At 31.8% G+C, this 24,836-nt stretch overlaps 1 protein-coding gene across 4 annotated transcripts in view; it reads left to right on the forward strand.

Moving 5' to 3' along the window:
* UCHL3 (ubiquitin C-terminal hydrolase L3) overlaps window positions 1-23,981 on the forward strand; it is a 40,881-nt gene extending 16,900 nt beyond the window's left edge. For 3 of the 4 annotated variants that reach the window (XM_025048193.1, XM_025048194.1, XM_025048195.1), the window contains one exon: window positions 15,565-16,026. In XM_025048193.1, the coding sequence (XP_024903961.1) occupies window positions 15,565-16,011 (447 nt within the window). In that variant the 3' untranslated portion in view covers window positions 16,012-16,026. Of the gene's footprint in view, window positions 1-15,564; window positions 16,027-20,044; window positions 20,121-23,042; window positions 23,102-23,754 lie in introns of those variants that run through there. The other variant, XM_006913791.3, reaches the window with a different exon arrangement.
* The last annotated feature ends 855 nt before the right edge of the window (window positions 23,982-24,836 follow it).

Raw genomic sequence — 24,836 nt, forward strand, 5'->3', positions numbered from 1 at the left:
TTTGCTTTTTTTGTTTGTAAATTTGTAGTGCTAAAATTAATAATAATTATAAACATGAGATTTAATTATTTGTAATAAAGGAATTAAATCCTTTAATACATGTTTACTTTTTAAAAATTGTCTTCATGACACCCTCTCTTGCCTCCTTTTTGGTGATTTATCTAAATTAAGGCTTTAATACCTCATTTTAGATAACATTCACATCTATTTTTCCAGACCTAAACTCCTTCATTTTTTCTAATCTTAGATGCATGTTAGACATCACCTAAATGACTACCAGTATTTTAGAATGTATTTATTCTTGTTTGAGTTTATTATCTTGAATCTTAAATATTTTTTTTTCCTGTTTCTTATAGTAGTTCCACCATACATTTTCCCCACTATCACTAATCTAATATAAATTTATGTAACTTCTTATGTAGATTCTCACTCTTTAGTCTTTATTCTAATACACATTCGTTTTTACACAGTTCTGCTGGATTACCTTTCCCGAAATCTAACCCGAATCATTTGGCTACTCAAATTTTTCTAGGAGTTCCCTAGTGCATAGGAAACAGTGATTCTCAAGGTGAGATGGAGGTAGAAGTTAGGACTTTCTGGATGGCTTTTTCAAATTGTACACCCACAAAAAATAACCTCTTCTCCTTTTGCGTCTCCCATAGTTGAGAATCACTGTTAGAGTGAGCCATATTTTTTAGGTATGTTACAGTTCTAAATGTATTGGGATGGAAAAAAAAGCATTTGAGAACAGTTCCCCAAGCATATGTAATAAATTTCAGCCTCTTTAGCCTAGCTGTATTCAAGGTTTTCCTACCTCTTGTCCTAATTTATCAAAAGTATTTTCTCTTTAAATATTTCTCTCTAGCCATCCCTCACTTTATTGTTGCTGTGCTTTACCTCTTGAAATTTGCTCATTCTAAAGATAGTCCTTCTCTCGACCTCTGTTCTTCCAAATTCTACCCATCCTTCAAGACTTGGCTGAAATACCAGTCTGTGTCCATATGTGACTGCTACTATTTTCATTTTAGCCATTTATTTTCATATTCTATTTCATTTAGTTAAGATACATATGTTTTCATATTTTAACAGCTCTGAAATAATTAGGATATATCTTACAGTTGATGTTATAATTTACTTGGTTGTGTTCCCTTCTTAGTCGTACATAAAATGACACATAACCAGTGGTGCCTTAGATTTGATGAAATGTGATATATCTCCTTCACTATGGTTCTTAGACACAGGGTTGGTGTCTGATTCATTTGGGCATGCTCCAGAGTATCAACACCATTCTTTGCTCATAGATGCAGTACATATTATTAATTCACCAGAATTCACTCAGAATTATCCTTAGAGATGTAAAAACTACAAAAAAAAAAAAAAAAAAATCCCCTAAATCTTGGTTTTTCATATTCCCACGAATAAACAAAACATATCCATTAGCCATTGTTCCTCAATAGGGCACTATTCACATTTTGTGAAAAGTTCAGTTCTTTGTTGTGTGGGGCTGTTTTGTGCATTCCAGGGTGGAATATGGATCATTATATTCTAGTCATTATATGTTAGTGACTCCCAGTCACTGAGAGAACAAAAACCATACCTTTACGAATCCAGTGTCAATCAGCTTGAATCTCCTGCAGCATGGGCTGTTTTTGTGACCATCTCATTTCCGCTTCCTCCACCGTCTAAGGGCCTCAGTCTTTGACATTAATATTACCTCCATTACTCTCTATATTCTAGCACACCAGTTTTTGTCAGTTCCTACAAATACCTAGGTCTTTACCGTTTGTTTCTACTTACTTTGGCTGCCATAACAAAAACCTCAGGCTGGATGACTTAAACAACAGAAATTTATTTTCTCACAAGTCTAGAGGCTAGAAGTCAATATCAAGGTGACATCGGGGTTGGTTTCTGGTGAGGGCTCTCTTCTTGACTTGTAGACAAGTACTTTCTTACTATGTCCTCACACGGTCTTTTGTCTTTGTACATGGGGGAGAGAGAGAATTCTCTTTTCTTCTGTGTACACCAGTGCCATGAGATTAGGACTCCATCCTTATGACCTCATTTAACCTTAATTACCTCCTTAAAACCCTGTCTCCAAATACAGTCACATTGAGGGTGCAGGCTTCAACACATGAATTTTGGGAGAACACAATTCAGTCTATAATACCATCTTTATGCTTTCTAAGAACCCAGTACTCTTCTGGATGTAGCCCCCCTCTTTTCATATTTGGCACCTTCTCATCCTTTAGATCTTACCTTAAAAGTAATTTTTCTGAGAGGCTTTCTTTTATCACGGTTACCTTATGAATTTTCTGTCATAAAATCGTGTCTATTTTCTTCCTGATGCTTTTTAATAATTTATTAGTTCTTTTCCTTTTTATTTACTCTCTTTATTTACTAGAATATGAGTCCTATGAAGGCATTTTTTTTTTGTCATGTTCTCCTTGGCACCCCAGGACAGTGTTTGGCATATATATTGGCATTTATGAGAAATTGCATAGAATAAAAGCAAGGAACACAGGATGTAGGTTTGTGTACTGACTCCACTACTTAGTAACTTAGGCAAGATGCTTTCCTCAGCATAAAATGAAGATAATAATATGTACCTTATAGGAATGCTGTGAAGATTAATGACTTAATCATATAAAGTATTTAGAATAGTGCCTGGCATATAGTGGGGCTTCGATAAAAATTAGGTGATAACTTTTTTTTTTACTAAGCATTGAGAAAAATGGTAGAGGATGAAGCTGAAGTAATAGGGTGAAGCCAAATAAAGGGGTGGCTTGGATTTTATAGATCATATGGAGCCACCAAAGATTGTGTGTTAACTGTTCAGCATATTGAGTTTAAGGTGAGTTTATGGGTCATCTGTGTAGTATTGGAGTTGGTTATGGAGTCTAAAGCTCTGGGGAGATATCTGTAGTCTTGTGTATTTGATTAGTAGTTATAACCTTGAGATTTCTATAGAGGGAGAGTAGTGGCGGATCACAATAAATCCCTGAGGCATGTAGGGGTTAAGGCAGTGGGTAGAGGAAGAGGAGCCAGTAATAACAACCAGTATAATAGCAATGGCAGTCATCACTGACATCATTGATATTCTCTGTCAGAACATTTTCATGGGAATGGAGTAGTCAGAGCCTTATTGCATTCAGAGATGTGTATACTAAATGAGATCAGTAAGCTGAGCCACCAAAATACAGTAGAAAATACAGGATTTGCTGCAGCCTACTGCTATAGAGTAATTGTTTACTTGTATGTTTTTCCCCATCCTACCATGATTGTTCAGAAATTTGGACAGTAGCCAACCTTTCTTATGCTTCATTAATCTATACTGAAAGTTATTGCTTTCATGTTTCACTTAAGATTGGAAAGATGAAAGAACAGCAATAGGATACGAGGAAATTAAATTATGTGCTTTTTAAATTATGAACAGATATCAGTGATATAATAATGCAAGTCAAATGTGAAGGCAAGGAAAAATATCCAAAAGGGTATTTTATTTGCCTTCAGACTCTTTTACGTAATTGATACTTACCTAAAAAAACAATTTCTAAAGTTTGTGATTTGTCCATATTAATCTAGGACCAACTCAGATATGAATAGAGAGCTCCTGATGATTTATTACTTAACTTTTTATAAAAACAATAAATTTATTATACATACTGCTCAGGACCATCCTTGTAAGTTTATAATAAAAATGAAAAATAATAAAAACTAGCACAATTGTTTTATTTATGTTTTTAAATACACGTGCCAGTATGAAAAATATAGCACAAAATACTTTTAGCATTTACATTTATTTACTTTGAATCTTTTTTAAATTCATTTTTAAACATTGAAATCAATTTTGTGGGATTTTTTTTCTTAATATTTTATCATGAGCATTTTCTTGTTTCATTAAAACCTGTTTATAAGTAATTCTTCATGGCTGTATACTCTTGTGTGAATGAACCATAATTTACTTTTCAATTTCCTTAACTTTTGATGTTTTGATTGCTTTCAATTTTTCAAATTAAAAATCTAACTTCATTGAATATCTTTGTTATACATGTACCTATTCTAGGTTCTTTAAGATAGTTTCTTTTAGGTAGAATTACCTTGAGTCAAATAAATGAACATTTTTAAGGTTCTTGTTATATATTTTGAAATTGTCTTTCTTTCGTTTGATCAACCAAGTAACTTGTTTGGGCACTTACTATCCCAGGTACTGTGCTAGGGGCTATATATACATAGATGAATAAGACATAGTTTGTGGCTTCAAGGATCTCTTACTTCAGCTGAGATAGCCTCAAAAATAGCCCTTGCCATTGTTTAATTCTGTTTTTAATATTTGGCTTGTTTGATACAGGGAAATAATATGTTTTGTTTCTAATGATCATCCAAAGATCTTTTGTAAAAGTTTATGATATGAATTTAAATCACGAAATTAAATTGTAACTAATCTACAGTGAAGTATATAATCTATTTTGGTTAGTGTTATCCTGTAAGAGAAGGTTTATATGATTTATTGGGTAAGCAATGGGTAAATTCTGGTTTCAATTATGTGTTCAAACATATGTATACACAATTAAAGATACATCGTGTGCTTGCGTGCATGTGTGTCGGGGGGGGCAGGGGTCTAGTGGGCTCTTTGGCCCAATCTAAACAAATTGTCAGTAGAGGGAAAAAATGTCAAATTTCATCTTCACTAGATGCATAAGTATAGTTTGAATGGCTTCATTTTACTCCAAAGTATAGTTTTTAGTTATTTTGATTAGGTTAGTATCACAGTTAAGAGGCTCACATTTCTTTTACTCTTTTAGGGTTTATTTTCTTCTTTCCTTGACTTTAAAAGAAACTGTGAAGGTATTAAGAAGAGACTTAGTTCTTATATGATGTACAATTTAGGTTGCTAATTATCTTGGAAGAATCATGTGGAAACAGCGAATGGACTCTGATGAAAAATATTGTGTATTTTAAGCTGTATAGTCCAGTTTTTCAAGAAATCTGAAATTTCAACTTTATGATCTTTCTTTTTTTCCACTTTTCATACCTCATTTTCTTTATTTCATTGTAACAAGACTTTTAAGGTAAATCTTTTGGGTCAGCTTCATTTTATTTCTTAGAACTGAGAAATGCTCTGGAACGTCTGTGTTTTTGCCTCTGTCACTCTATTTTTTATTGTTGTCATTTCTTTTGCATATCATTCTTTGAATACGGGTATGTTTAAAGAGTATGTGTGGAGTTGAATGGGAGAGCTGAGTTTGAAGGAGGGAGTAAAATTAGTATTGGTCATAGTGGGGAAAATAATATTGAAATGTTTTTTTGTTCCTCTACTTTCAAGCACTGACACCATGCCTCCATACATGGAATCAGTTCTTTATCTAATATCACTTTAAAAAATGATGTAAAAGTTGATTAAATTAGTTGTTGAAAGGGTAAGACTGTAATTACTATTCCATCCTATTACACTTTTTTCCTTAACAAATGTTTTGTCTTAAAATGGATCAAAATTGTCTTTTTTAAAATTTTTTATTCCTTCTTTCTTCATCTTAACTTTTGATTCTTCTTTTTTTCTTTTCCAATATCAGAGTTTTTTAAATGGAGCTATTAAACTTAACTATTTTAAAGGAAATTTCATAGCCTGAACTCATCAGTTTATTCTTCTAGATCTAACTAGATGTAATTGTTATATCTAAAAATATCTTCATTTTTTGAGGATGATGGGGTTTTGTGTTTGTTTTGTTTTAAATTACAACTTTCCAAAACAGAAGGCTGTCTTAGAGTTTAAGAATTTTTTTTGTTTGTAGTAAATGAGAATCTTATTTAGGGCTACTCTCAGATTATAAAAAGATTAAGATTTCTGAGACGAAGTTTGGCCAGCTTAACGATGATGAAATTAATTTAATGTAACATGTAGAGATCTAGGTCATTATATATTAACAGCGATTTCTGACATGGAAAATTATGAATGGAAGTGAGAAAAGAAAGTTGTTAAACCAGTAGAGGAAAAAAGTCAAGAGTATCTTAAAATCTATGGGCATCTTGATTTATTAGGTGAACAGAATGAAGAAATTTGCCATTATCCAGATTTTCCATGGAATATGTAGTGGCATTTTATGAATTTTAATGCTGAGCCCACGTTTTGCTTTGACTTCTTTGCCAACTGAACATAGATGCCCTGCAGGAAAGTTTGCATCTTTTGCATGAATGCTATTGTAAACTTGGATCTTGAATTTCATATAGTCCAATGTATTATTATACTGAAATGTACTTGAAAATGTACAGAAACCCATTTGGAATTAATTTATAATTTTGATTTTAAACTTTTAAAGTTTTATATATGTGTACATGTTCTCTACATGTGCACACCCATGTCCTCATACATGTATGTGGAAACATAATTTTACTTCGTTTCATAGCATTTGGCAGCTGTAGAGAAGTTCTTGATTTTTTTTCCTTTCCATTTGTCATTGTTTAAACTCTGGTATTTCTGAAGTCTGAAAGCACATGCCAATGAAAGTACATGGACATAACTTAAAATTAATTGTCATGATTAAATGCATATTTTATTAACAGGTCAATAAAAAGAATCATGGTTTCTAATAATTAATAAGCTAAAACTCCTTTAAAAGGTTGAATTGCATCATTTTCAGTATTCCATTTCTACCTTGTAAAGGGAAGAAGGTATTATGAAGAATATGCACATTTTTCTCTACTGGATATCCCCAAATATTGTAGGTACTCAAGCTGAAATAGTCTCATCGCATTCCTGGAAATATTGGGCATCATTTTTGGGTGCTACAGTGTCGGTCTTGACTATTCTTTAGTGTCACTTATGGGTAAATACAATGGATATTGAGGTGCTTATCAGTTTTTTCTAAGTATATTTAACTTAATTCTCACTGCTTTTGAAAGTATGTGTCATCTTATAATGCTGGTTACCACTTACTGAACACATCTTATGTGGTAGGCATTATACTAATCTTCTCAGTTCCTTAAGATAGGTAATTACCTCATTTTATAAACTGGAAGACTAACAGTAACTAACTTGTCCATAGATACACAGCTAGTATATACTGCCCATTTGGCAACAAAATGTATAGATGCATCAAATTGCCAAAACAAAAATAAAGAAACTGAGATTTTTTTTTTTTAATTTAAAATATCTTTTTCTGAAAGCAAAGTTACACAGAACTAATAATTTAATGCAAATATGTAATGAATTACAAATGACTATTCAGAGTTGTGCTTTGTTCTTCAAAGGTAGCTCTTATTCAGCAGTAGATTTTTCCTTATTTTAAACATAAAATCCTACCCATAAACCAACCACAGTCTTTTGGTAATCATGTTATGTATATTTTGGAAAACAGTAATTATTTTAAGTGTCTACCAGCTAATTAATGATCCCTTTATGTTCAGAAAATTACATGGTTATAATGATATTTTTTTCTTAATAACAGGATTCCCATTTAAATGAAAAAATGTTTTAGATATAAGCCAAAATCTACTTATTTTAGCATTTTAGAATAATTTAGAGTTACGCATTTAGAATAACCTTCCAAACACTCGATTTCTTAATAGAGAAATACTTTTAGGCCAACCCTCTGTTCCTTTTTTTTAAAGGTCTGTATTGTTTCTTTTTAGTCTGTATAGCATTTCTGATTCTGTAGTTATTTTTAAATAGTTAAAAGACTAATGTCTTCATTTTTTTATATACATAGAGACATGTACATTAACTGAGGGAAAAGTGAGTTGGCTTTTTAGACAGACACAGCCCCTCTACCTTTTTATTAAAGGATTGATTCATTTATTTTTAGCCTGCATAGCATTTCTTTTCTTTTCTTTCTTTCTTTTTTTTCTTTTTGTTATTATTAAACAGTTTAAAGAATTGTTAACTCATTTTTACATGTACAAAGTGACATGCACCTTAATGGTGAAGGAATAATAATTTGGTCTTTCAGGACCCAGATATTTTGTTTTTCGTTCTGTTTTGAACCAGTTATACACTTGAAAAATAGAAATATTTGAATAGTGTATGAGTAATAAAAATAGGAGTAGTAATAGATTTGCCTCTATGAATTAGATTAGTTAACAGCTGATGGGTGATTGGTTTTGTATGTGATGAAAACACCGAAATTGGATTCAGGAGTCACGGGTTCTGCCTCTGGTTTTGACAGGCATAGTTTCATGGCTTCAGGCAAGTCAACCAAGTCCTTGTGCTTCTGAAAAGAACCCAGCGCTGCCTTGATGCTTACAGACTGTTTCACATAGCTCACTCTGTGTGTGTGTGGTTTTTTTAATTCTGAGAGGATTTAAGTCAGAATCAGAATGCTTAAAAATCTCTTTAAATTAATGGACCTAATTCCTCCATGCAAAAATAACTTATTAAATTCCTTAGAGTTCTTTTTAAAAAGCAAAACACTTAATCTGCTTTTAAAATTCTTAGGGTTTCTGAAAAGCCTATTCTAGGTTTTTCCAAACTGTAATGAAGAGATAGGTTTATATTACATATAAAGTAATGTATATGAGGTCATGTTGTACTGGTGCAGCACCCAAACAGTAAGCAGAGGGGGCACGGGTTCGGTGTTAACGTCCTGGAAAACATTGATGTTGTCAATAATTTTAATGAAATATATAATTTTTAGCAATTTTGGATTTCTCTACCAGAACTGAAAAACTGAGGAACTGAGTTCTTTATTCAGATACTCTAGAAAGTGAAGTCTTATTTTAAGACTCTTCTGAAAGACTCAAGAATAAATTGTAGATATTTGATCTTTTCTAATTAGTATAAAAAGCAGTGTGAAAATTGAATATTCACCTCACAGTTTAAATTTTTATATTTGAAAGCAAGGCTAACTTAGTTACCTAAGCAACCATATTGACAGCTAATATTAGGAAAATGTAAAAGTTGGCGTCTCTTTAATCTTTATAAGGCCAAGAAGAAAACCTAGAAATTTTAAGATTCCATAATAGCATACTTCATATCAAAGTCCTTTCATTTACTGAAATATTACTCAAAATTCTTTTCCTGAATTATCATATAAATTTTCATTGGAATTTAAAATATATATGATATACACTATGTCTATATTATGAATTAAATTGTTTTTACGAATTGTAAAGTTGGAGAAAATATGTATACATTGTATTCATTTAGCATTAGGAGGTAAAAATAAATATAACGACATTAAAAATATAGAATTATTGGTTCTAATATTTAACATTTCAACATATTAATTTACTTATTAACAACAATACTTAATATGCTGGTGCTCAGGCAGTAAGATAGTGGCTAAAAAATTTTCCCTGCCTAAGAGCTTTACAAGGTAGTTACAAGTAGAACAGTCATAATATAGTAATGTACAATCCTGTCTTTTATGTTGTGGAACATTTGCCAGGTACACACATACCACACAAACTTTGATACATGTAACTCATTTGGAACTTATCCTTTCTTTTTTTATTTTTTCCTCTTATATAAGTTTTTCCTCTTATATAAGAAAATATGAGCAAGAAGAGGGCTAAAATCATCCATAGGTAACCTGATAGTATGTGGGCAAAAATTATATTTTTATATTTAAATGGAAATTATCATAATATCTATCTTATAGGATTATTACGAGGATCTGTAGATCTATAACATTTGGTGCACAATAGTGAGCACTCAGTGTTAGCTATTATTATTGTTGACTGATTGATGAACATACATACCTATGTGAACATATTCACAGCATAATTTATAATTGTAGAAAACTAGAAACAACCTAAAGATGCAATAATGTATTTATGGTACATCTATTTAAGGAATAATATGTTGCTATGAAAAATAATGTAGAAATATACTTATTGAGGTAGCTAGATGGCCAGAATATATAGATAGTGAAAAAAGCAGCATAAAGAAACATAAACATGTAAAAAACAAAATGCTAAAAATTTTAACAAACTGCTAAAGCCCAAGCGTAAACTAGCATGAAACTGTAAAATTCCTATAAGAAGCCCAAAAAGGAGAATTCACATTCACTCTTCACAGAGCTTACTGAGTGCTTATAAGGTAGACTGGGGACAAGGCAGGAACGAGCCCTAACTTGCAGGCCTGGGAGAAGGGAGCAGCTTCTACTTTGGGAAAGGTACCAGGCCTGGATTCTAATCTCCCCTATGGAATAAAACCTAAAGACACAGAGACAGAAAACCTTACCTGGGAAAAGGAACAGATAAAATCTACCCCTTCACGAGAGGGTCAGGATACTCCTATAAGAGAAATCAATGGAGAGGGAAGGATACCTTAGAAAGCCCTGTTCTCGATATAGCCTACCTATCATGGAGGCTGAACTAGATCAACAAAGATGCCTCCACCTCCCCATCATTGGATCAGCAAGCACCAATAAACATGTATCAGAAGTCAAGGGATGGGTTAAGAACATGAAGAGAGACCTTTTTTGAGGCACAGGCTCTAAATATAAGCCTAAAACTGAGTAGAGCAAGAACACTGAGAAGGAAAGCTTCCATCAATCCAACTCCTACCATAAGCCCAAGGTAATGTGAAGTGAATTTTAAGTAGGTGGGTAACCATAGCAAAAACAAAACCTATACATCACAACTCCTGACTAGATCGACTCAACTCTGCACACTAAAAACTTATCAGAAGAAGAGGCATGCCTGTTTCCAGCCATAAATACTATTTATTTTAGCCTTTATGCTCCTACACAAGATGTGTGGCTTTTAACCAAGAATTATAAGACAAAGAGGGAAATGAGAAAATAACACTGTCACGAAACAAAGTAGTCAACAGAATCAGACTCAGATGTGATCCAGATGTTGGAAATGTTAGATGCAATTTAAAATAACTATGATTAATATGTTAAAGGCTCAAGCAAAAAAAGTGGACAGCATATACCAACAGATGGGGAATATCAACAGAGAGTTAGAAACTATAAGAATCAAACAGAAATGCTAGTAATTAAAAACATGGTACCAGAAATGAAGAATGCTTTTAATGAGTTCACCAATACATTCAACAGAGTTAAGAAAGAATCAGTAAATATGAAGATAAATCATTAGAAATTTATCCAAATTGAATCATAAAAATAAAAAATCATGGGGAAAGAAAACCCCAGATCATCACAGCTACAATGTAAAGCAAAGTATACATACTTTACTCACCAAGTTCTATTGATTGTACCTCCTAAATCATTTTTGTTCTTAGCCTCAGTTTTTTCACTTTAAAAAATCAATTTATTAAGGGATTAAGAAGTAAAAATTGGCAGTTACAAAATAGTCATGGAGATGTAAAGTACAGCATAGGGAATTAGTCGAAAATACTGTAATAACTGTATGATGTCAGATGGGTATTAGACTTATGTGAACCACATAAGTCTAATAAACTAACCACAAAGCTGTACACCTGAATCTAATATAATATTGAATATCAACTGTAATTAAAAACAACAACAACAACAAACTATAAAATGTTGAAGGCAGCCCGAGGAAAAAGACACATTAGATACAGAAGAACAAAGATAAAAATTGTAGCATACTTCTCATCAGAAGTTACGCAAGCCAGAACAATGGAACAACATTTTTAATGCTAAAAGAATTCAATAGAACGAAAATATCTCTTAAAAATAAAGAAGAAATAAAGACTTTGACACAAACAAAACCTGGGAGGATTCATTACTAGCGTACGTGCACTACAACTTGGATCTCTACCAAAAAAAAAGGAGAGCACTGGAAATGCAACAATTGAAGGTAAATATAAAATAAGTTTTGTTCTTTTAATAATTGTTTTAGAAATAATTGACTAGCTAAATAAAAATTAGTAACTGTGTACTGTAAATTTATAGCATATATAAAAGTAAAATGTCTGATAATAGCACAAAGAACGGAAGGAATAGGATGATACTGCTGTAATGTAATGAAGTGGTGCAATATGATTTGAAGGTACACCGTAACTAAAGATATATATTGTAAATCCTAGAGCAATTACTAAAAAAGATAAAAAGTGTAAACAATAAGACAGTAGTACACATAAAATAGAATCATTAAAATAATCCAGAAAAGTCAGAAAAGGAACAAAGAACAGGTGGAAAAAGTAGAGAACTGGCAAGATGGTAGATTTAAATACAGCTGTATTAATAATTAAACAAAATAAAATGTAAATGGTCTAAATGTAAACACAAATTGAAAGAAAGATTATCATATTGATAAAAAGCAGGACTCAATTTACAAGAAATTCACTTTAAACATAAAAACAGGGAAAGATTAAAATGGAAAGAATGAGAAAAGATGTATAATCAAAAAAGAAAAAAAAAAGCTGGGATAGCTATATTAACATTAGATGAAGTAGACTTCAGAAGGAGAAATATTACCAGTGATAAAGAAGGACATTACATAAGGAAAAATAGGTCAATTCACCAAGAATACATCTTACAAAATTTATATATGAAGCTAAAAATAGAGCCTCTAAATATGAGGTAAACACCTATAAAACTGAAGGAGAAATAGATAAATCTACAATTACAGCTGGAGATTTCAACACTCATCTCAATAACTGGTTGGACAAATAGACACATAAAATTAGTAAGAACATAGAAGACCTGAACAATATTATCAAACAACTTAGCCCTATTAAGAATTATGGAAAATTCCATTCAACAACAGCTGATTATTTCAAGTACATATGAGATGTTCAGGATAAGACCATGTTCTGGATAAAAAAATAAACTTTAACAAATTTTAAAAAATTAAATCATACAAAGAATATCTCCTAACCATAATGCAATTAAACTAGAAATCAGTAACAGAAAAAAGATCTGGAAAGTCCTTAAATATTTAGAAATTAAAGAGTACACTTCTAAGTAGCTCATGGATCAAAGAAGTTACAAAGGAAATTAGAAAACATTTTGAGTTGATTGAAAACTTTTTAAAAATTAAAAAATTTTCAGGTTGCAGCAAAATCAAGGATTAGAGAAAAATATATAACATTAAATGCTTATAGTAAAAAAAAAAGCAGGCAGTAGAGAAATATCTAGCATTTAATGCTTATATGAGAAATGACTTAAGCTTTTACCTTAAGGTAGAAAAAAACAACAAAATAAACTCGAAGCAAGCAGAAGAAAGAAACAATAAACTAGAGGTTCTAGCCAATGCAGTAAGGCATATGAGTTAAAAAGGAAGAAATAAAAATGTCTGTATTCACAGCATGATTTTTAATGCAGAAAACTGTTTATTAGAAAATGTGTGAAGTGAGCTGTGTGCTAATGTCATGAAAGACTGTTGGAAATGTTCCAGGTTAAAGGATGGTAAAATGACTCGACAGGTAAATTCAATACCTGTTCCTTGATTAGATCCTGAGGGAAAATGCTACAAAGAACATGAATAGGTCAACTGTGAAAATTAAAATATGATGGAAGATTAGATAAAAGTATTATATCTATGTATAATTATGAAGGTGATAAAAGTATTCTATCAGTATAAAACTATGAAGTTGATAATTGCTGCTATGGGAATTCTCTTAGTCTTAGGAAATACCGACATATTTAGGAGTAAAGGGTCATGATATGTATAACTTATCCTGAAATGGTTCAGGAAAATAAAATTATGTGCAAAGTGAAGAAGAGAGAGAAGCGTGTAAGAAAGATGATAAAGCAAATCAGGGTAAAATGTCATAGGCAAATCTAGGTGTTTCCTGTACTATTTTTGTTTTCGTTAACTATAAATTTGACATTATTTTTTTAAATAAAAGTTTTTTAAAAGGCTCTTCAAAAATGGCAAAAGAAGAGGGCCATGAAAGCATTATACTTGAAATTGGAAATTGCTTTTCTTACAGTAAGCAATAGTGACGGGTGAGGTAACTAACTTCTGCTTCTGAAGAAAGAACAGGTTTGCTTACTGCTTGCTGTAAAACATCGGTTTCCCCACACTCAGTGTTCCCCTCCTGTATGCAGCCTGCTCTGTGTGCAGCCATCCGTCTGGGCCCTCTGCGCTGTCCTCACGGGAATTGACAAACATACTGATGATCATGCTCCTTGCTGTGCTATCAGAAATGTCCTTTTTCTCGGACCCAAGAGTCTCATGTCTTCTGCCAGCACCCATGAAAGAGTAATAGGCTAACTTTTTAAACTGAAAGGGTAAAATCAAATCCCAGAACTGGTAGTTTAGTCCTCTGAACAGTCTGATATTCATTAATGTGTTTCTGATTGGCCCTTTCTTATTGCGAGCAGATGACGTATTTACAAACATGTTTTTATACCCTCATCCCAACAATAGCTTTATTTTAGGTTAGTGTACTGTTTACATACATCAAAAGTACTAATAATTAGTATCATAGAACTTTCAGGATTGAACAAGTCTTAGAAGTCATTCAGGGGAAACCCTTTTACTTTCCTAAAGAGAACAGGTTATGGTTAATATAATCCATTGTCACTAAGCAAGGGCTTATATCACTATTCTTATTGCTGCTTCTCACTATGGTTACAAGTGATTATAATTTTATTATACTGCTTGAAGTTGTTTTTTTATTTCATGTGATGTTATTTATTAGAGGTGACAATTACAAAATTATTTGGATTACCATAAATCAATTATTGAAAGCATGTTCATTTTATGGAAGACTGTTGGGTCAGATTCGGCTTTGTGGTACAGTACTGTATGTATGAAAGGGTGACTCAAAATATCTAATTTTAAGAGAATTACTTCTCTCCTCATTAGGCTCTGGTCTAATAAATTAGTATTGAAATCTTCCTCTTGGCCACTTAGGCTGTACACCATAGCAGTTGAGATTGTTGGATTCTAGAACCGGATTTCCTGTGTTTGAATCCCAGCCCTGCCACGTGGGGGCAGTGTGCCTTTGGTTATGTTACTTAACCTCCATGAGCTCTGATTCATTTGTAAAATGGGAATAATTATAGTACCTATCTCATTGGTTACTGGGAGATTAAATAAATTGATACATGTAAAGTGCTTAAAAGAGTGCCTGGCACAAAATAAGTGATACATATTTTAATTAATACAATTGTTTACTAAAAAATGGTTAATAGGCCATGATCATTTCCATTTAACTTGTCAGCCTAAGTAAGAGGACAGTTTCAGAGATGTTTATTTCATTTCTTTTTATATTTTGAAATTTTGTTTTTTAGTTTTTCCCTTAGAGCTTATTCTCTCAAGTTCCTCTTACCAGGGCCTATCACCATACAGTTCTCTTCTACACATTATTCTTGGTGGGTTTTATATGTGTTAACATGTTTTATGTATGTGCATTCCTTTTTTTTTTAAAAAAAATGATGTATTAATTCCATTTTAGTGGCTTTTAAATAATCAATTCCATGAGTCTGTGCTATGCAAATGAGGATATATAAATATTTGAGAGGTGCACTTACAGAAGCTATGGCATATAACCTGATACGTTGGTTATATATTTCCACTTTACCCGCTTTTAACCAATATTCATTACATTTTTTTCTAGATTATGGTTCATTAAAAGTACTAGACCATATAAATACTAGTAAGACCATACGTTGCTTTTAAGAATAAGCGATCACCCAGTAACGTGGTCTAAGTAAAATGTTCTCTTTTTTAATTATGTAGTCCTCCTCGCCATCCTCATCACAGCCTCATTGTAGCCACTGCAGAACGAAGGCCTCATCATTGTGTCACCATGCATCCCTGCCCTGGGTCAAACGTAACCATGTAGACCCTGCAAAGGCTACCAGTCCATCTCTCCGTCTTCGTCGCTGGCGACCCTTCTTACGCCTACCATCTTTGGGTCTCCATTCTGTTGTAAGTGTAGTCAATCTTCCAACTCTTCTTCCAGTGACAAGGGCAGTCCATTTTTTTTTCTTAAACTTCTTCAGTCTTCAAAGTGCTTTCCTCTTGGTTCACTCAACCATTAGCTTTTCCCCCAGTAAGACTGCAAGCATACCTCTGTGCTCTGCAGTCTACCTGGACTTTCACCAGTGCCTTGGTGAACATCCATCTTTCCACTCCATAGCCTGCCAACATAAGCTTGCCTGCCTTTCGATGAGTACTGATTGACATTCATGATAATGTTTAAGTTCCTATCAGTTGTTAAAGTGAATATGTGTTCTCTTCCCCTTCATCTTTCTGATTTCATTTAGTTGACTCAGGTCAACAAATGCTGTGTACCTTCTGAGTTCTTTTCCATCTCTTTGTTTTTTTTTCATGTTTCCGAACATGACTTTAGTCTCTTGTCATGCTCTGGGGTGCTATACTTATTCTATCTTTAATCTAATCCTTCATGGTGTAGGGTATTTCATCTAAACTATTTTATTCCCTGAGGTGGCTCAGGTACTTGGTTTAATCTTGACCCAATCTTCCCTGCCTATTCAGTTTCTAAACATCTTTCCAAGTAGGAGGTGAAGATTTTCTCCTTGTGAATTGATACAGGCTTCCCACAGATTTTGTGATTTCTCCTTCTTAGGTTGATAATATTAGCAAACTATTAAACAGTACATTTGTTCTTGTAATCTTGCTAATTATTTTAAACGTTAAGGTTGATGATCGAATTCTAACAATTCTCATAATTGAAATAAACATTAGGATTCAGCAACTACAGCTCTTATCTCTCATGTTATCTCTCATGCCACTGTAAGTGGCAAGGACTGTGTTTTGGTAGAGCCTACCTAGAAATGTTACACCCGAAAGATTTGCTGTATGCCATACATTTATAAGAAACTTGACGCTTCTATAAGTCATGACTTTCAAAGCCAGAGGAAGTCTAATTACACATACATTTAATGCTTAAAAAAAAGTTGGTGTCAAATATCCCTTTCTCCCCCTTGTTTACTCTTCTAGAGCTATACTCCAATTATGAAGCGATGTCTTAGCACTTTTAAACATCTGCTTCCACCAGATATCAGTAAGGTCATCAAAATAGCCTTTCATTTGTTCTGAGTATCAGTAAACTGGTGTCTTCCTGTTTCATTATCCTCGTTGGGTCACAGTATGCATTTGCCATTTTTATTCATTTATCATTTGATATTTGTTGCTTCCCTGCTGTGCCATACACTGTTTGGCAAAGTAGGAGATATGAAATGAATTATATGATCAGAGTAAAATCCTAATTTTGTAAATTCTGACTTTGGCACAATTGATTATAAATATGAATCAATTTCTGTGTACTTAAAAATATTCTAAATGTAAATGAACATGTCATAAAAATTGTTTTTCCCATTTGTGTTTTTATATATTGTCGATCTTTGCTCCATATTAATTCCATTGCTTTATAGCTTCATAAATATTTTCATAGCCTCGTGGTTAAGAACATGGATTCTAGAATGACACTGCCTGAGTTTGAAACCAAATTACATCACTTACTAGCTGTGTGACCTAGAGCATGTTACTTATTAACACTTCTGTGCCTCAGTTTTCTTGAGAGTAAAATAAATATATTACCTGCCTCGTAGGGTTTAATATGATGATTAATTGATTGGTCAATACTTATAATGCACTTAGAATACTTCCTGGTATGTATTAAATGCTAGACAATTATAAATTAAATTTAAATATATTTTTTATAATTCGAATTTTGTATTTAGTATTTAATTAATTTCTATCTAATTTATTTGTTATATTTTTAATTTTTTGAGATAAGTATTCTATATTAGGGAACTTTGTTAAAAATAATATGTATAAATATAGGCAAAAATGATCCAATTTATAGCTTCTGTTTTTTGCCTTTAGTTATTTTTTGGTCACTTTTTGAAACAAAACTTACTGGAATTTACTTTTTATTCTTGTTTTGGTGGAATAATTTTTAAACAATTCGATAATTGCAGATTTCAGACTTTCAGACTAATTGAAATTGACCAAAGGAGAAGACTTATAACAGGTAGTGAGGTTTTATGGGAGGCTTAGAATTTTTAAGCCTTACTTATCTTTTATAATAATTTGAAAGCCTTTCATGCCCTCTTCAGGGTTTTATATTTTTCAGTGTGTACTTTTGGATAAAAGGTACAATGACTCAAAATTTCGAGTCACTAGATTTAGTGATTTCTTACATTTGTGATAATGTAGTATTAATATTGTAATAATACATAATATTAAATAACACTGCACAGTTTACAGAATACTTTAATGTATTTTCTTTAGACCTCAAAACAGATAAAAACTCAGTGCTCTCAAGGATTAGGTATATAATCAGGTCTCCGACTCCAATTATATTACTTTTATCTCTAGCACAGTTGTATTTACTGACAAACATGAAAAATAGAAGCTATAAGATGTATTATATTTAAGAATAGATGGTGTTAAAATAATAATATTTGAAAATATAATAGCGCAAAAGATTTAAAATACTCGATATCCTGTTGGAGAATTGTGTAAAATGAGTAAAACAAGACAGCTTCCCAGTTGGATAAATAATACTTGGATAAGAATTTCTTTTTATAGAATTGAAAGTCTGTAGACTTACCTAGGTTTAGACATGAAAAATTGGTTTCTCTTCTGATTTTTAGTAAAATGAGGGTAGTGGACTGAATAATCACTAATATATTTGAGTCTCTGACCAGGAAAGTAAGGGAACTCATTATCATCATTTTTAAGTATTTGAAGAAATATCATATTCAAGAGAGAACTTAGACTTTTTATAAGGTGTTGGAGAACACTGGGAAACATTTTATCCTCATTTTGAGGGATAACACTAACAAAACTGTCCAAAGATGGAACGGACTGCCTCAAAACCAGGGACAGTTCTCTGTTGTTGTAGCGGGTACCGCAAGATGGGGCTGCAGTAGAGAGGAGTCTGGTATTGGAGCAACGGTAAAACTAGTTAACTTTGATTCCTGCCAACTGCAGAATTCTTTAGTTTTAAGTTGAAGTTAGGAAGAGCTAGTTTGCCACATCAATATTTGTTGCGGTTCTCTCATTCATAAACTTGAGGGAAATACTCTTTGAAGGATAATCTGAGATTAATTGAGTCATTCAGTCTGTAAATGGTTTAGAAGCATTTAGTAAATCCAAAATAATAATGTTTCTTCTGTGCCTTTCAATTTCTGCACCTGAAAACTTTATATTACAACTACTAAAGATTATATAATTCTGAGTGGAAAAAATATACATTTTAGGGTTAAGGTACTATTGTGTTACAGGATGTTAAGTAATATGAAATATAATTTGTTTTATACCTTTTTAAAATGTTTGCCTCTCATATTTAACAGTGATTGTATTTCATTTCAAACCATTTAGATTTGGTATATATCTAACACATATTAGTTTTAAATGTGTAGTTACCGTATATCATAGACAGAGCTAGTTAACCATGTATTCATTTTGCATTATTACTTGAATATCTAACAAATGTAGACTAGTTTGCTCATGCAAATTGAATTTGATAAGCAAAAAACACAAATGAAAATTAGGTATAGTTTTAATTTCAAATAGTTCACTAAGAAAGCAAGAGAAAAATCATAGGCTACAGTTAATCATACTTTAATCTGCCGTTATCCTTATTTTTCCCCATTAATCTTTTGGGTTATTTTCTTGTATCTATTCCTTTTTAAACTTTTGAATCTAGGATGAATAAAGATACTTTCTTTTAATTCTAAAACTATTTATATTGCATTGTTCAAAAATGAGATTATCAAGGTCAAGTCAATAAAGGAAGAAATTTCCTGATGTTTTAAAACTTAACTTGAAAATAGTTTTTTAAAAACTATGCTATTACTAATTTTTTAAAACTTTATTTCAAATTTCAAAAATTAGAGAAATCACTTCATGCATTCATTTTATTCAGCAAGTATGCATTATACATCTGCTATATACCAGGCATTGTGCTAAGCACTGGGGCTTTGAAGGTGAACAAAACTTTAGGCTTTTAAATTGTTGAGATTAAGAAAGATGTGCTTTTCATTGACATTTTTCTTGTTGATGAATGAGCACATTGTTATAAATGTAAATACATATTCATTCTTTGTCTACCATATCAAAGTTTAAGCCTTGAATTATTTTGGATAAATATTCTCTCATGTCATTTGATATTATTTGTGTTTACATGTACTTGGTTGATTTGTTTGACACCTAACATATAATATATATTTTTCCCCTCTAGACACCAAGTATAGATGAAAAAGTAGATCTTCATTTTATTGCATTAGTTCACGTAGACGGTCATCTCTATGAATTAGGTAAGAACTTTAAACATTGGGGGGAGAAAAATGGGAAAGTCTGTATTTATGATAAACAAAGCTTTTGCTATTTATTGTGTTTACTTAAATTAATTGACTTCCCTATAACATGAAGTTGGCATAATGAAAATTTACCATTTAAGACTTTAGAAAAAATAATTTTTTTTGGTGTTAAAGCAACTTATAATTCAAGAATGTTTGCATACCGCCTTTGAATTTAAGCAAAGCAGTAAAGTAAAAATCATTATAGAAGACTCCTATAAATCACTTAGGTCTTCACTAAATTATTGAGTTACTTATCAACATCTAGATGGTTCATCTTGATTCTGAAACGAGTTTTAAAATATAATGTAATATTCATGACTAGTTTTTGTGTTCAGTAATGAGTATCACTAGTTTTCAGGCTTTTGTACCATCTCTTTGTATTAAATCTGAGTTTTTAAAAGACTTTACAGGATGTATATTTTCTGGCAACAGTTTCCAAAGGCATGTGTCAAAGTACCATGATTAATTACTTAGTATTTTGGCCTATATCTGTACTTATTTTTTAAAAAGTATAACTCTAGGTGGACTATTTCAGGGACTGTTTCAAAGAGATCCTTATAGACAGAGAACTTCTTATGATTCTTTTCATAATTGGTATATAATACCCATGAGTCCTTTTTGTCCTTCTCCATAAGACCTTCTTAGGTTAAAAAAAGGCCACAATAAAGAAACAAACAAAAAAATGAAGTCCTTTTCAATATTAGCTTGCCACTTTCATTTTCCTTTTTTAAAGACAGAGGAGTTCTGAAAGGACTTAGATGGTGGCTATAAATGTGGTCCATAAAATTTAAATCAGTTTTACATGTGGAATATGTATTAAAGAGGACAAGGCAAGGAAAGAACATGGTATTTATAGAAGTGTGTACTCAAGGGTTGTCTACTGTAGTAGAGTGATTTGCGTAGGAATCGAACTAAAATGGAAAGAATTCATTGTTGTGGGAGTACATAACAGATGTGCAGAGCACTGCCAAAGATACATGCTTTGCTAATTCAGTCTATAAAATCTACGTAAAGCTAAGATGTAATAGTGATTGGAAATTTCACATGTCTGATTACTGGAAGCTTTGTTTCTACTCTGAATTTTGAATAATAAAAAATAACTAGTAAAAGCGGACATAAACAGAGTGCTGAGACTTACCAGACACATTCTATTGATGTCAAGAAAGTAGATTCAGAAAAGGCCAGAGAAATGACAAATATAATCCATAATCAGAGACTATAAAAGTAATGGTGACTTTTAAGATGAGAGACTTAGTAATAGAACAAAAAATAACATATTTAGAAAAGGTATTTCGGGGAAAAAATCTCTGATCATTTCAATGGGAAGCAAAAAGTTGTCTAAAAAACTCAATTTGACTGGTTTACTAGCAATAGAAGGAAAGACATATATCAAGGGTAAGCTACATATGAAGAATGGTCCTCTTTTGTAGCATGCCAACATAAATGGGTTTTAAAATTGGTTTGAAGTAAGAACGTCAGAAATCTTGTTTGGTTTAGGTATTCTTTAGCAAGAAGAAAGATCAATAAGGCTGATAGAGAATGAGAGCCCTTTGAGGGTTACGTTCTTTAAATGAGTTTAAAGAACTTCAGAGTTCTAAAGAACAGCCATTATCTTTAAGATGTCAGAGAACAAGGATAAGTACAAGATGAAAGAAGATGGGCAGTTGCAAGGGAAATTGGCAGTAACCTTGATGTGGATTCCTAATAAATTTAAAAAAACGTTTAACAAAAGGAGTATTGAGTTAGTGAATAGAAAATAGTGATTAAGAGAACAGCATATGGTTTTTAGGAAAAATCATTTTTAAGTAATCTTACTTTTTAGTTTGGTTAATGTTTTCTCATATTTTTCTTTAAAAGTAGTATCTATGGTCCAAGTCCATCACTACATATACATATACATATACATATACATATACATATACATATACATATACAGATTCAAAAAATTATATTAAATCTTTCAACTTGAAAGTTGTTTTACATAATTGCAAAGTAAACTATCTGGCTCAGTGTGGGGCGTGTAGTGACTGCTTAATTAATACTTGTTTATTGCTTAAATGATTATATTACGCATATAACATGGTAAATAATATTCATATTTCTCTACTGTCCAATATAACAAAACTTTATTAAAAAAAATTTTTTTACTATGTTTGGAAGCTATAGAATTATGTAAGAAATTGTTTTATGGATTGAACTTGAAGTACCATTTATAAAACATCTGAGATTATATATTTGGATATATAGAGTTATCAGTTAACTTTGAGTTAACATGAGGTTTATATAATTCTAGACTTTTTCATTTTTTCATAATATTTAAAAATACTAGTTTATTCAAGGTGATTACAATTATGGTTAATTATTGTCGGTGGTCAGTAAAGTAATCCTCATTTGTTTAGATTATTGCTCAATACTACTGCCTCGGTGGAACACAATTAGTAGTAGTAATATATAAACCTTGTGATGACTTTTTTTCATTGGTATAAACATGTCAGTCTTAAAAGCTTTCTGATCTAGATTTTAAAATGAAGAAAGAATTTTTTGTATTTCTGAGGGTAAAAACTGGGACTATAACCTTTAACAAAACTGACTTCTTATTTTTGCATATTCACTTTAGGAAATTAAAGCCAATATGTACTTCTAATAAATTCTGTTTATGAAGATAATTTAGGCTTTCAAAAATGAAAGTAAGATTCTAATAACTTTTAATGTTAAAAATATCCATAGGTAGCACATTTAAAATATCTGTTTTAGAATATATTATGTTAAATATCTTTTAACTTTGCCTTACTGTGAGAAGAGAAAAATAGAAGTTGAAAGTACATTCAACTTCTATACAAACAGCTAAACATTCAACTGTCTGTCTACTTTTTACAGATGGACGGAAACCATTTCCAATTAACCATGGTGAAACTAGTGATGACACATTATTAGAGGTAACAATAAAACTTGTTTGGCCCATTTTAAATGTTATTAATGTTCTCATTATGTTTAAAACATCTTTAAAGATCACTTGTATAATATTTTGTCTGTATTTGGATGCTCCCTTGTCCTTGCTCTCTTGAGAAAACTCAAAACAGAAAAATTTGAACTAATGTTAAAAACCTACAGTAAATAAAGAAGTTTGCAGAGCTCTTTGTGTAAACAAGTATCACATTTTTAAAAGACATGAATAGTATTGAAAGAGTTACACATCATATCTCATATTTCATTGAACCTAAGATACCATCATTTGTATCTTGATCTTGATTTTAAGAGATTTTTAAATTTATGAACAAATTATGAGACTTAGAATTAATGAAATCTGTAATTCTCAGGTTAAAAGTTTCTTAAAAGTGTTTTAAGAAAGGACAGAAAAGTTTCTTAAAAGTGTTAAGAAGGAACACTTACTGTATGTTATACTTTTGTAGTAAGCAAATTAGGCCATCAACTGTTCAGCCGTTCTTCTGGTGTGCTTTAAGTTATTTATTATTTAGAAAAAGAAGTTTGCAGTGTAACATTAGTATGAATTAGGAAAATATGAAATATTTATAATTTGTAAGTAAAACACATTTATAAAGTGAAAAATTATACATTTTTTCCCCCATAGGATGCCATAGAAGTTTGCAAGAAGTTTATGGAACGGGACCCTGATGAATTGAGATTCAATGCAATTGCTCTTTCTGCAGCATAGCTTGTCAATAACGGAAACACCAAATATTGTATTATTTGCAAGAAAAGTTAAATTTCTGCTGCCATACACTAACTAACTCAACCATTTTGATATTTTCATTAACTTGACTGATTAAACTTTATGTGAATTAAACTTTGACTTAATCTGTGTTTTATATTATTTTTGTCCCAAATTAAAACTGTTCTTTTCATTTGTTTCTTTCTTGTGAAGGATTTACCTTGCTTGATGACTAGCAGTACTTTTCTTATTCTCTTTAAATTTTACAGAATGTTTTGTATTGGGACACAGACATAATTTTCATAATGTACCTCACATATGTTAACATATTTATTTAGCAACATTTGTTGAGCAGCTACTTGTAATGAGCTAGACACTTCTAGATGCTGGAGCTATAGCATCAAACACTATCAACAAGTACCATAGTCGTGGAACTTATGTTCTTGTGAGAAGAGACAAGTAAACACATTGTAAAATACATACCAATGACAGATGCTATGCAGAAAATTAAAGTCGGCTTTGTGGTAGAGACAGATTTGTGATTGAGTATATACTTTAGATTTTGTGGTAAGGGAAGGCTTATGTGGAGGTAGCTTTGAAATTGAGCTCTGAATAGCAAAAAGTAGACAACAATAGAGAGTAGGTGGGGAAGACTGGAGGGAATCATTAATGCAGAGTCCCTAATGTGGGAAAATCTCCCTATGTTGTAGGACCAGAAAGAAGGTTCATGTGACCAGAGCACAGAAACTAATGGAGAAAGTAGCAAGAGGTGGGGTCAGAGAAGGAGGGGCTTAGTGACACAGGAACACAGGAAAAGGCATTTGGATTTGTTGCAGGTGTGTTGCTAAACCTTTGGAGGGTTTCAAGCAAGAGAGTGGCCAGATTTGACTTATAGTTTTATAAGATCACTCTGACTACTCTGTAGATAATACATTGGGGAGGGAGGTAAGAATGGAGGCAGAGAGACTTGTGATGAGTGCACTATTTGTTCAGTGAGCCAC

Source organism: Pteropus alecto, unplaced genomic scaffold (assembly GCF_000325575.1).
Source record: "Pteropus alecto unplaced genomic scaffold, ASM32557v1 scaffold72, whole genome shotgun sequence".
Taxonomy (NCBI): domain Eukaryota; kingdom Metazoa; phylum Chordata; class Mammalia; order Chiroptera; family Pteropodidae; genus Pteropus; species Pteropus alecto.